Raw genomic sequence first — 10,672 nt, forward strand, 5'->3', positions numbered from 1 at the left:
CAAAAAAAACGCCCCTAGTAAAGGCGTAACCCAAAACTATCCCAGTGGTATTGTGTTATCTGTCAACACATGGCCTCTCGACTATAAATAAACATTCGTCTTTTCTCATCTCCTCACAATCAAACACAAACAAAAAAAAAACATAAGAAAGATCTATAAGTTCATCACTGTTGATCATGTCTACGACCGGACAGATTATTCGATGCAAAGGTTTCATCTTTTATATCCTTTATTTTTTTTTTTTTGTATAAAAGGGTTCTGATCATAAGTGTTGTTATATGATGAAACTAACCCAAAACGGTGACGTTTTAATGGTTGGTGGTTTGCAGCTGCTGTGGCATGGGAAGCTGGAAAGCCACTGGTGATGGAGGAAGTAGAGGTTGCTCCACCGCAGAAGCACGAAGTTCGAATCAAGATTCTCTTCACTTCTCTCTGTCACACTGATGTTTACTTCTGGGAAGCAAAGGTAATAAAAGAGATTCAAGAACTCATGTTCTTCTGTTCTCTTAGTTCTGTAATTAAACTCAGCATATTGTCGTCTTCCACAGGGACAAACGCCTTTGTTTCCACGTATCTTCGGACATGAAGCTGGAGGGTAATCAATCTCTCTAAATCTTAATTCAGTTTTGGTCTCTGCTTTTATAAGTTGTTATATGTTGTTTGTATAGGATTGTGGAGAGTGTTGGAGAAGGAGTGACAGATCTTCAACCAGGAGACCACGTTCTCCCCATCTTCACCGGAGAATGCGGAGACTGCCGTCACTGCCACTCGGAGGAATCCAACATGTGCGACCTTCTCAGGATCAACACGGAGAGAGGAGGGATGATACACGACGGCGAGTCTCGATTCTCCATCAACGGCAAACCGGTCCACCATTTCCTCGGGACCTCCACCTTCAGCGAGTACACCGTGGTCCACTCCGGTCAAGTGGCCAAGATCAACCCCGAAGCTCCTCTCGACAAAGTATGCATCGTCAGCTGCGGTTTATCCACCGGGATGGGAGCGACTTTGAACGTGGCGAAACCGAAGAAAGGTCAGAGCGTCGCCGTTTTCGGTTTAGGTGCTGTTGGTTTGGCTGCTGCGGAAGGTGCTAGGATGGCTGGTGCCGGTAGGATCATCGGTGTTGATCTTAACCCCAAGAGATTCGAGGAAGCTAAGAAGTTCGGTGTGACGGAGTTTGTGAACCCTAGGGAACATGATAAACCGGTTCAGCAAGTCATAGCTGAGATGACGGACGGTGGTGTGGACAGGAGTGTGGAGTGCACTGGAAGCGTTCAAGCTATGATTCAAGCATTCGAATGTGTTCACGATGTAATGTCTATTCAGACCAAACCATTTATTAATGTGTGACATGTGACATGTGATGTTTTGTTGGTTTTTTTCAGGGGTGGGGTGTTGCGGTGCTGGTAGGTGTGCCAAGCAAAGACGATGCGTTCAAGACACATCCGATGAACTTGCTGAACGAGAGGACGCTCAAGGGAACTTTCTTTGGGAACTACAAACCCAAAACTGACATTCCTGGGGTGGTGGAGAAGTACATGAACAAGGAGCTGGAGCTTGAGAAGTTCATCACTCACACAGTGCCCTTCTCTGAGATCAACAAGGCCTTTGACTACATGTTGAAGGGAGAGAGTATCCGTTGCATCATCACCATGGGTGCTTGAAAAATGAAAACCAAAAAACATTCTCCTTACCAATAATAAAATGTCTACTTATTAGTAGACTACTGTCTCATCTCTTATTGCTTTTGGCTTTTCTGAAATGTGTTTATTTTAAGTCTCTAAATCTATTTTAACATATCGTTATGATAGTTGTTTCATTCTATTAAGAAGGAAATCTTTTAGACTTATAAAAAGGGAATCTTTAGATTATTACTACGCACTATCTAGAACATCTTCGAGAAGAAACGGCGTTGTTTGGAAGGAAATGATTGGCGGCGGGAAGGCTACTTAAGCTAGAAGCTGGCAAAACTGAAATTCCCCGACAATAGTGATGCGGTGTGGTCGGAAACAACAGATGAAATGGAATCCATCTTCTCCCTGCGCAAAGAGACTGCTAGAGGCCCGCAACCAATTTTGCGGTCAAGATGTTTGGTACTCCTCACTACAAAAATCAATTTTATCGGTTCGATTCACTAGTTCCGATTACTAGAGGTGGTTTTTTTAATGTCGACCCAATAACGCAATTAGCCTAATACCAGCCCACATTTTAAGCAGACCGTCGTGTTTGTGTGTTTTTTTTAATAACGTGTTTTCTTTTTCCCCGACTAATTTTGTTTTTGTAACTTGCTTGCATTTTTTTTTTTGAACAACAAGTAACTTGCTTGCATAAATAAAGAAAAAGACCGAAAATGTTTTTACAAACCCATTGGCTATAGTCAGCCCAACCCCAAGTTTGAATCACATATAGAACCCACTAATAGCCTAAAAAAAAGTAAAAGAGAAGCCCAAGTTGAAAGTCTGATAGTCTTCTGATCGATGTCTTTAGTTAGCCTCGTTGTTAACGAGAGGAGAAATAAGAGAGCAGCGGTGATGGTGATCAAGCACTTCTCAACCAGTTTTGCATCATCTGTGATGATCGGGTTGGGTTGTCCCCTCTGAAGCTCTGGAGCTTGTTCTTTAGTTGGGTATTAATCACTTTGAAGAGTTGTTCTATGGATCGGAAGGTGTTGGAGTGGAGCCTAGCGTTTCTCTCATTCCAGACCCAATAGAACGTCGATTGCCATGCCAATAGAGTTAGAGATCGTTGAGCAGTTGGCGGAGGCAAAGAGTTCATCTGTTCGACAGTATCGGGCCAGTTCCGGTGAGCCACCAAGCGCAGCCTCCCAGTTATCTTCCTCCATAGGTTATACCCATAGTCGCAGTTGAAGTAGATGTGATCCCTGGACTCCTGAGCCGAGTTGCAGAGCAAGCAGGCTCCATCAACTCCCAGTCCCCAACGTAGTAGGCGGTCTCTTGTTGGTATCCCCGACTAAATTTTATTAAATTATAAAAAATTATAGACACAAACAAAATTACATAAAGTACAAATATTTATGTGTGTTATATAGGTCCGCTCTTGAAATATTTTGGGATGTAAGCTCAAAACTATAAAAAATAACAAAAGCTTTTTTTAAAGGTAATCAAATAAACCAAAACCTTTATTTCTAAGACTATATATAGGACTCGGCAAAAAATTTAAATTCGAAGAACCAAACTGAACCTGATCCAAAAAGGTATTACAAAATTTGAATCGATATTGATTAAATATCCGAATATGTTTAAAATTTTGGTATTTAAAAAATCAAAATCAAATCCGATCTGAACCAAAATATTTCTGATAGCCAAATACATCCGAAATAAATTTATATCCTTGAATATATTAGTTATTTTAAAATTTAATATATATTAAAACATCCAAAATAGATACAATATACTTTTAAGTTTTTCAAAATACTTTAAAAATATAGTCAAAAGTAAATATCTAAAATATATTTAAAACATCAAAAAATACTTAAGAAATCTAAACTTAAAATATATTTCCGATAGTGGATCTCGTGAATTTATAGTCTGACAAAAAATCAACATGAATGATCTAAAATAAAGGAATAAAAAATTCACGATCATTTTGTTCCAAAATTTTGGTCACCAATCTATACTATTAAAGCATGATCCTATTATTTTTTTTTACTAAAAATACCTTTTTCTTTACTAACATCGCATATTTCATTAAGGGCAATCAAGTAATATTAATAACACATCTGTATTGGGCCTTTTTTTTATTCATCCCATTGCCCACATTATTTCTTTTGGGCCATTTGGGCCGATTAAGAAATCATATCCAATTCTTATTTTTTTCCAAGTTCAAATTATTTATTTTCAAGCATTCTTAATATTTTGTGTAGTGAACAAAAACTAATCACTTAATTATTATGTTTTTTCTTTTTTAATATAATTTAAGCATTCATAAAAAATTGAATTTTTTCATTGAAAAGTATAAATCTTTACTAAAAGTATTTATTTTTTTATTAAAAAAATTAACCACATAATAAAATTAATTTATCAGAATTATACCAACTTAATTCATTAAAAAGAAAGTTTAATCTTCTAAACATAAATACTCATTAGACCTCGACGTTCAGATACCCAAATTTTTATCCAAACTATCATATTTTATTCAAAAATATTCAAAAGTACCAAAAATAACTACTATATTTAACTTATAATATTAATTTAAAATATTAAAATAATTATAAATATAATTATAACATATATTTTTAGATATATATTCACATTTCGGATATCTTCGGGTACTCATGGTTCAGGTCGGGTTCGGGACCGGTTCTTCGGATATAGCAATTTAGAACTCATTCGGATATTTATTCCGGGTCTGATTCGGTTCGGGATCCTGATTTTCTGGTCGGTTTCGGGTTGGTTCTTCGGGTTCGGATATTGTGCTGAGACCTATACTCTTTTAAAATGAAACACGATAAAGAAAGATAAAAAGCTTAAGTGTTTTATAAAAAAACAAATATATGAAAATATGACATTTACTAAATATTTGTCAATTTAAAAAAAAAAAAGGAAAATAAAATCTAGTTGAAGCTTAAAACTGTTTCTTTTGCCAAAAAAACTAAAACTATTCTTTTTCACCTATTTTCTCTTTCTATTTCTTTACTCTTTTTTCTCTCTCAAATCTTTTTTTTTTTTGACAAATAAGCCCTAAAATGTTTATGTGGCATTCAAGTGTTCGAAACTGGGCCCGAAGAATTATAAATATCTAAACTTACCAATTAAAAAGAAAAAAGAAAAACAAAACAAAGCGACAAAACCGTCTCACTTCCTTGAAAATTCGTTTCGATTGCGAGGAGCGATCCCTTGCCCTGCGCACAAGTTTCATCCTCTTCTTCTTCCCACTCTACCCTAAAATTCTCTAAAGTCCTTTTCTCTTTTCATTATTAATCTCAGCAAAAAAACAAATTAGGTTTTTCAGAATTCAAAAAGCAGAGACTCGAGAGGTATGGTCAAATCATCGTCGGACCGTGTTGATTCTTCTTCGTCTCCTTCAGTGGCTCCGTTCCTGAGGAAATGCTACGAGATGGTCGACGATTCCTCAACCGATTCCATCATCTCGTGGAGTAGTAATGGAGACAACAGCTTCGTTATCTCGGACACCACCCTCTTCTCTACTCACCTCTTGCCCAAATACTTCAAACACAGCAACCTCTCTAGCTTCATCCGTCAGCTCAATATCTACGTCAGTCTCTTCTCTCTCTTTCTCGCTAGAATTGGCTCTCATCAGAATCAAAGAACTGTTATGATGTTTTCTTGAATTTGCCCGTTTGTTGTTTCTTGAAATCTGTAAAGTTGATTTCTTTTTTTTTTTTTTTTAAAGAAATTTGATTACTTTGTCAAACTAGTGGTTAAATTTGATTACTTTATCAAGAAAGATGTTTTTTTTTTGGGTCAATTATAGTGATGTGGTGGTGAGAGAAGAGTAAAGTTTGTGTTTTTTTTTTTTTTTTTTTGGGTTTCAGGGATTTAGAAAAGTTGATGCAGATCGTTGGGAGTTTGCTAATGATGGGTTTGTGAGAGGACAAAAGGAGTTGTTAAAGAATGTTATCAGGAGGAAGAATGTTCAGAGTAGTACTAGTAGTGAGCAGCAGCATCAGAGAAAGACTTGTACAGCTGATGCTGATGATGCTTGTCAGGAGAAAGAGTGTAGTGGGGAGAGTGAGCTGTGGAAAGAAGTTGATGTCTTGAAAGGGGATAAGAAGGCATTGGCGCAGGAGCTGGTGAAAGTTAGGCAGTACCAGGAGAGCACAGACGCTAAGATGCTGCACTTGGAAGACAGGGTTCAAGGGATGGAAGAGAGTCAGCAAGAGATGCTTTCGTTTTTGGTTATGGTTATGCAGAACCCGAGTCTGTTGGTTCAGTTGCTTCAGCCTAAGGAAAACAGTTGGCGAAAGACGGAAGGAGGAGGAGGAGGAGGGGCGAAGATTTTGGAAGAAGTTACCGATGAAGGAGAAACAACAAACTCGAAGGGTCTTCCTTTAGTAACGTACCAGAAGACACCATCAGAGGGAACAGCAGCAAAATCGAGCTCCAACGAGGTTAATGATTTCTTGAGAAATGCGGATATGTTGAAGTTCTGCTTGGATGAGAATCGTGTGCCGTTGATCATACCTGATCTGTATGATGATGGGGCTTGGGAAAAGCTTTTGCTGTTGAGCCCTTCAAAGAAGAAGAAGAATAAGATGCAGGAGAAGAATGATGTGACACTGGAGGAGGAGGAGGATGAAGATGGAAGAATGGAACTAGACAAGAGTCTAGCGCTGGAGCTGATAGAAGAAGAAATGGAGAAAGCAGATGACTTTGATTTTGATATTGGACAGCTTACTCCAGAGAGGTCTAGGAATCTTGAGATTCTTACACAGCATATGAGATTACTGGCTTCAGATCAGTAAGTAGCCAGAGAATGAGTTTTTGAACTTTTGTTATTATATATAATGAAACAACAAAGTTAGGCTCTGGAATATTATTTTCACCGGAGCTATTCTTACAGCATCTTACTAAATATTAAAAAGTTTTAGAAACATGGACTTATACAAGTCTGCTAAGATTTTACTTTTGTTTAGTAGTAACGACAACTAGTACATAAGCCTTGATTTGTTATGGAAAAAAGTAAAATGGTACTGTCTTTTTCTTTCTTTTTTTTCCTTAAAACATAAGCAGAGAAATCTTGTAATAACTGGAACAGGTATTAACTGAGACTGGTTGTATTAAGGAATAATAAACAGTCGTTATCAACTGACTGATTCCTCATCTCGTCTTGTGATCTTATTGCTCACACGTCATTAAAACAAGACAACCTTTTTTCTTTTTTCTTTTGAATATAAAGACGACCTTTTTCTTATACTGCTCAACCATCAAAACTGAAACACAAAAAAAAGATTAAAAAAAAAACTCAAAAGACGATGCCATCACTCTTGTCTGGTGAATCCAATGGAGCGTTGCGAGAGCACCTACTGGACGTGGAGGCTCTGTCTGGTCAAGAACCGAAGATACGGGTGAGAGACCTGACCCGAGTCTCCGATGACGGATCTCTGATTCTGAAAGGAGTGTCGATGGATATACCAAAAGGGATGATCGTTGGCGTGATCGGTCCAAGTGGCAGCGGAAAGTCAACGTTTTTGAGATCTCTCAACCGTCTCTGGGAGCCTCCGGCGACGACTGTTTTCTTGGACGGCGTAGACATCGCGAGCATCGACGTTATCGCTCTCCGCCGTAGAGTCGGCATGCTTTTCCAGCTTCCCGTTCTCTTTGAAGGTACTACAATTCAAAATTAAAAAAAAGTCGTCTTTTTCTTGTTCAATCGATCTAGAAAAGTTGTCTGCTGCTTTATAGAAAACGTGTGAACAAGTCAAGAGTTTTAAGATTGTTTGAAGGTTACTACTATAGTTGGAGTTTGGAACCAATGTCTGGTTTCTGATATGTTAGAGCATCTCCGATGTACACCTCTATTTTTTCCTCTAAAATAGAAAAACTTTATTATAGAGGTGGATTTGCTCCAATATATGCCTCTATAATAGAGTTTCTCTATTTTAGAGGAAAATATAGAGGAATTCTATTTTTTACCTTTATATTTAGAGATGGAAATAGCATATCTCTATATTTTCTTCTATAAATAGAGAAACTCGTTGTCCAAAAAAAAAAAAATAGAGAAACTCTATTATAGAGGCATACATTGGAACAAATCCACCTATATAATAGAGTTTTTCTATTTTAGAGGAAAATATAGAAATTAAAATAGAAGTGGGTTAGAGATGGTCTTATGTTTGGTTTCACAGGGACTGTTGCTGTAACTGTTATTACCAATGTTCAAAAAATAAAAATAATTGATTTATTTATATATTTTTTTTATTTTTTCTAAGATATTTTAATTTTTTTGTTTAACTTTAAAATTATTTTGATTGAATTATCAAAATTAGATTTACAAAACTAAATAAATTAGTCCATTTATAGATTTATAACAACATTATTACATGTTTAACACAATTTCTTATAATAATGTAGATTTGGTTTAAAATGAATTAGAATGAGTTAAACAATTTGAGTCAATAGTCAGACACTAAGAAAATAGTTTCAGAGTAAAATTGATTTGCTGCTAAACCGATTTTAAGAACTACACATGTCTTGTTTTTTATATGATTGGTTTCGGTTGTACAGGGACGGTTGCGGACAATGTGAGATATGGTCCGAACCTGAGAGGGCATAAGCTAAGTGACAAAGATGTCTACAAGCTGCTAACTCTCGCGGATCTCGATGCTTCTTTTGCAAAGAAGACTGGTTCTGAGTTATCCGTCGGTCAAGCGCAGCGAGTAGCACTTGCAAGGACTCTAGCCAACGACCCCGAGGTGCTGCTTCTCGATGAGCCAACGAGCGCTTTGGATCCCATATCGACGGAGAACGTCGAGGATGTTATAGTGAAACTGAAGAAGCAGAGAGGGATCACGACTGTGATCGTCTCTCACAGTATCAAGCAGATCCAACGAGTTGCGGATATCGTCTGCCTTGTCGTTGATGGAGAGATCGTCGAAGTTCTTAAACCTGATGAGCTATCTCAAGCTACGCATCCAATGGCAAGGAGGTTTCTTCAACTCAGTTCTTAAGAATATGACAAATGTTGTCTGAATGTAACAATAAGGTTTATATTTTTTTTTCCGCTGAATTATATTATTAAACCTTCAAGGTAAAAAATTCTAAACAATGAGAACCAACAAAACAACAATAAAGTTTATGTTTGTGCAATGAAAAGATGACAAATGAATATGTAAAAGCATATATATGCACAAAGAATGAGAGTTTGAGACAATGCAATCTTTTAGAAACTTAGTTTGGTGATGAAGTCTGTGTCCACCGAGCTAACAGGAACAACAGCAGGAGCTTTAGGTGAAGTGTCATCAAGCTGAATAATCTCTTTCCTCCCCTCTCCTCCATTCTCAGCTCTAACGGCCTTTGTCACTGCACCAAAGGCGTTTGATAACCAAGAAGCTCCGCTTGAGACGTAAGGGTTAGCCATCAGAGCTGTGCCTGCGCTGATCGCTCTCTCCTCAGCAGCTGCTAGAGCAGATTTCGTGATCTCCCTCACTTGATACCGCTCGTCCACCTCTCTCAGCTTCTCGTTGACCACGGTTGTTCCCATGCTTAGCTTCTCGCTCAGACCAATCTTGTTGTCGAGGGAGGCGATGGTTGCCGAGGCGTTTGAGACCAAGTTGTGTTTGTCGTCAAAGGCTTTGGCTTTCTCCATTGCGTCTTTGCCGACAGCGTAACCTCTTTCCATCATAATACTTACTACATGTTCGGCTTTCTTGACAGTGAAGCCATTGAATGAGTATTCCTGCTGCAACAGAGGAGACAAAACATGACACAACTGAAGGTGAAACATTAAAGCAAATTAGGATTTACCGAGTCAAGTGCAAGGGCTTCTGGTGGTAGCTCGTAGTTCACAGCAGGAGTAATACTGACACGATGATCAGCAATGACAGCTCCCTAAAAAGAAAGAAGTATAAATAATAATCTTACATTCCAACAATATGCTCAATCAAACACATAAAGAAAGTACATACCGTTAAGAGCATAGCAGTTTCTGCGCCTTGTGGATCTTTAAAAGTAACATAAGCAAGCTGAGTTTCTTGCGTCTCGCTGTGATTGATGATTTAAGTAAAACTAACATTAGATATTTTTTTGGGGGTAAAAGATCATGTTATAACAAAACAAGGGGCAAGTTTACCTTCGCATCTCGACGTAGTGAATGTCACCGGAGAAAGAAAAGAACTCATTGACATCTTTCTTGGAAACGTTGAGTGAAACATTGCTAATCTTCACTGTTTTCACCTGCTAGCCACACGAACGGGACCGAATCAAGAAGGCTTATTATAGACATATTGTTCCAGTGGATAATAAACAAGAAATATTGTGCTTACAGGGGAAGTAGTAGTAGTAGGCTGGGAGTCCATGAGGATGTTGTGGTGAGATTGATGATCTAAAGGAATGAAAGCAGCCTGTAGAGATATATAGAGATCAACAATTCATAAAAGACAAGAAAAGGCCAGAGCTAATAACTAAGTGAAATCGAATCTTCTAAGAATCAAGGTTTAAAGTTAGCACATTCAGAAAAAAAAAAAAAAAACTTTGAATGAAGAAAGTTTCGATTTTTTTTTTTTTTTTGGTAACCGACACAGTGAAGAGATCTAAGACTTGTTCAATATCATCATCAGATCAAGGGTCGGTGTAAAGTTGATGATTTTTAGCGGAAATCTCAAGTTTTTCAGTACAACTTTCATCACGGGGAACAAGTAAAAAAAAAACGCAACTCTTTATCTAATTAGATCTGAAGATAGAGGGACGAAGGAAGCATAAGACTTGAGAACCCGAATCTGAAGAGAAAACAAAAGGAAGGGAGAGAAAGCTTACCGACATTGTTGCAGGAGCGGTGGAGAAAGTGTAAAGTGGGAAAATCAAATCTACTGGAGAAGAAAAGGGTTGCAAGTCACAGCGTTTACCAGATTTTTAATACTTTTCTATGACGTTTCCTTTTTTTTTAATGTTAGAAAGTCGTAATATTTTGGGAAATTATGACTAGTAATATATTCTGCACAATCAATTGAATATTAATTTTTTATATACAATAT

The 10,672-nt window shown here is 37.5% G+C and overlaps 4 protein-coding genes across 7 annotated transcripts; 3 read left to right on the forward strand and 1 right to left on the reverse strand.

The window, feature by feature from the left end:
* Positions 1-63: 63 nt before the first annotated feature.
* On the forward strand, positions 64-1,810 carry LOC108814193 (alcohol dehydrogenase class-P). Its single transcript, XM_056991030.1, has 5 exons — positions 64-210; positions 330-466; positions 549-595; positions 669-1,311; positions 1,386-1,810. The coding sequence occupies exons 1-5, from the start codon at positions 177-179 to the stop codon at positions 1,662-1,664; spliced, it is 1,140 nt and encodes a 379-aa protein (XP_056847010.1). The 5' UTR covers positions 64-176; the 3' UTR covers positions 1,665-1,810.
* Positions 1,811-4,806: 2,996 nt separating this feature from the next.
* Positions 4,807-6,574, forward strand: LOC108817898 (heat stress transcription factor A-8). Its single transcript, XM_018590725.2, has 2 exons — positions 4,807-5,235; positions 5,516-6,574. The coding sequence occupies exons 1-2, from the start codon at positions 4,999-5,001 to the stop codon at positions 6,443-6,445; spliced, it is 1,167 nt and encodes a 388-aa protein (XP_018446227.1). The 5' UTR covers positions 4,807-4,998; the 3' UTR covers positions 6,446-6,574.
* Positions 6,575-6,866: 292 nt separating this feature from the next.
* On the forward strand, positions 6,867-8,748 carry LOC108818515 (ABC transporter I family member 17). The gene is made up of 2 exons (XM_018591507.2): positions 6,867-7,307; positions 8,208-8,748. The coding sequence occupies exons 1-2, from the start codon at positions 6,956-6,958 to the stop codon at positions 8,648-8,650; spliced, it is 795 nt and encodes a 264-aa protein (XP_018447009.2). The 5' UTR covers positions 6,867-6,955; the 3' UTR covers positions 8,651-8,748.
* LOC108817899 (binding partner of ACD11 1) lies at positions 8,725-10,590 on the reverse strand. 4 transcript variants are annotated; one of them, XM_018590729.2, is made up of 6 exons: positions 10,455-10,590; positions 9,965-10,042; positions 9,772-9,875; positions 9,608-9,683; positions 9,447-9,530; positions 8,725-9,378 (listed from the first exon to the last, which is right to left on the reverse strand). In XM_018590729.2, exons 1-6 carry the CDS (start codon positions 10,458-10,460, stop codon positions 8,863-8,865), a joined length of 864 nt encoding a protein of 287 aa, XP_018446231.1. In that variant the 5' UTR covers positions 10,461-10,590; the 3' UTR covers positions 8,725-8,862. The 4 variants fall into 4 exon arrangements, with proteins under 4 accessions (XP_018446231.1, XP_018446229.1, XP_018446230.1 ...); XM_018590727.2 differs by having other exon boundaries at positions 8,725-9,381; XM_018590728.2 differs by having other exon boundaries at positions 9,772-9,878.
* Positions 10,591-10,672: the final 82 nt, after the last annotated feature.

The sequence above is a fragment of the Raphanus sativus genome, chromosome 7, assembly GCF_000801105.2.
Source record: "Raphanus sativus cultivar WK10039 chromosome 7, ASM80110v3, whole genome shotgun sequence".
Taxonomy (NCBI): domain Eukaryota; kingdom Viridiplantae; phylum Streptophyta; class Magnoliopsida; order Brassicales; family Brassicaceae; genus Raphanus; species Raphanus sativus.

Coding starts and splice junctions, on each gene's coding strand:
- LOC108814193 (XM_056991030.1), top strand. CDS start 177: ATGTCTACGACCGGACAGATTATTCGATGCAAAG. Junction 211..329: donor ACAGATTATTCGATGCAAAG/GTTTCATCTTTT, acceptor GGTGGTTTGCAG/CTGCTGTGGCATGGGAAGCT. Junction 596..668: donor TTCGGACATGAAGCTGGAGG/GTAATCAATCTC, acceptor TTGTTTGTATAG/GATTGTGGAGAGTGTTGGAG.
- LOC108817898 (XM_018590725.2), top strand. CDS start 4,999: ATGGTCAAATCATCGTCGGACCGTGTTGATTCTTCTTCGTCTCCTTCA. Junction 5,236..5,515: donor TCCGTCAGCTCAATATCTAC/GTCAGTCTCTTC, acceptor TTTGGGTTTCAG/GGATTTAGAAAAGTTGATGC.
- LOC108818515 (XM_018591507.2), top strand. CDS start 6,956: ATGCCATCACTCTTGTCTGGTGAATCCAATGGAGCGTTGCGAGAGCAC. Junction 7,308..8,207: donor GCTTCCCGTTCTCTTTGAAG/GTACTACAATTC, acceptor TCGGTTGTACAG/GGACGGTTGCGGACAATGTG.
- LOC108817899 (XM_018590726.2), bottom strand. Junction 9,879..9,964: donor CTACTACTACTACTTCCCCT/GTAAGCACAATA, acceptor TCGTGTGGCTAG/CAGGTGAAAACAGTGAAGAT. Junction 9,684..9,771: donor CACTACGTCGAGATGCGAAG/GTAAACTTGCCC, acceptor CATCAATCACAG/CGAGACGCAAGAAACTCAGC.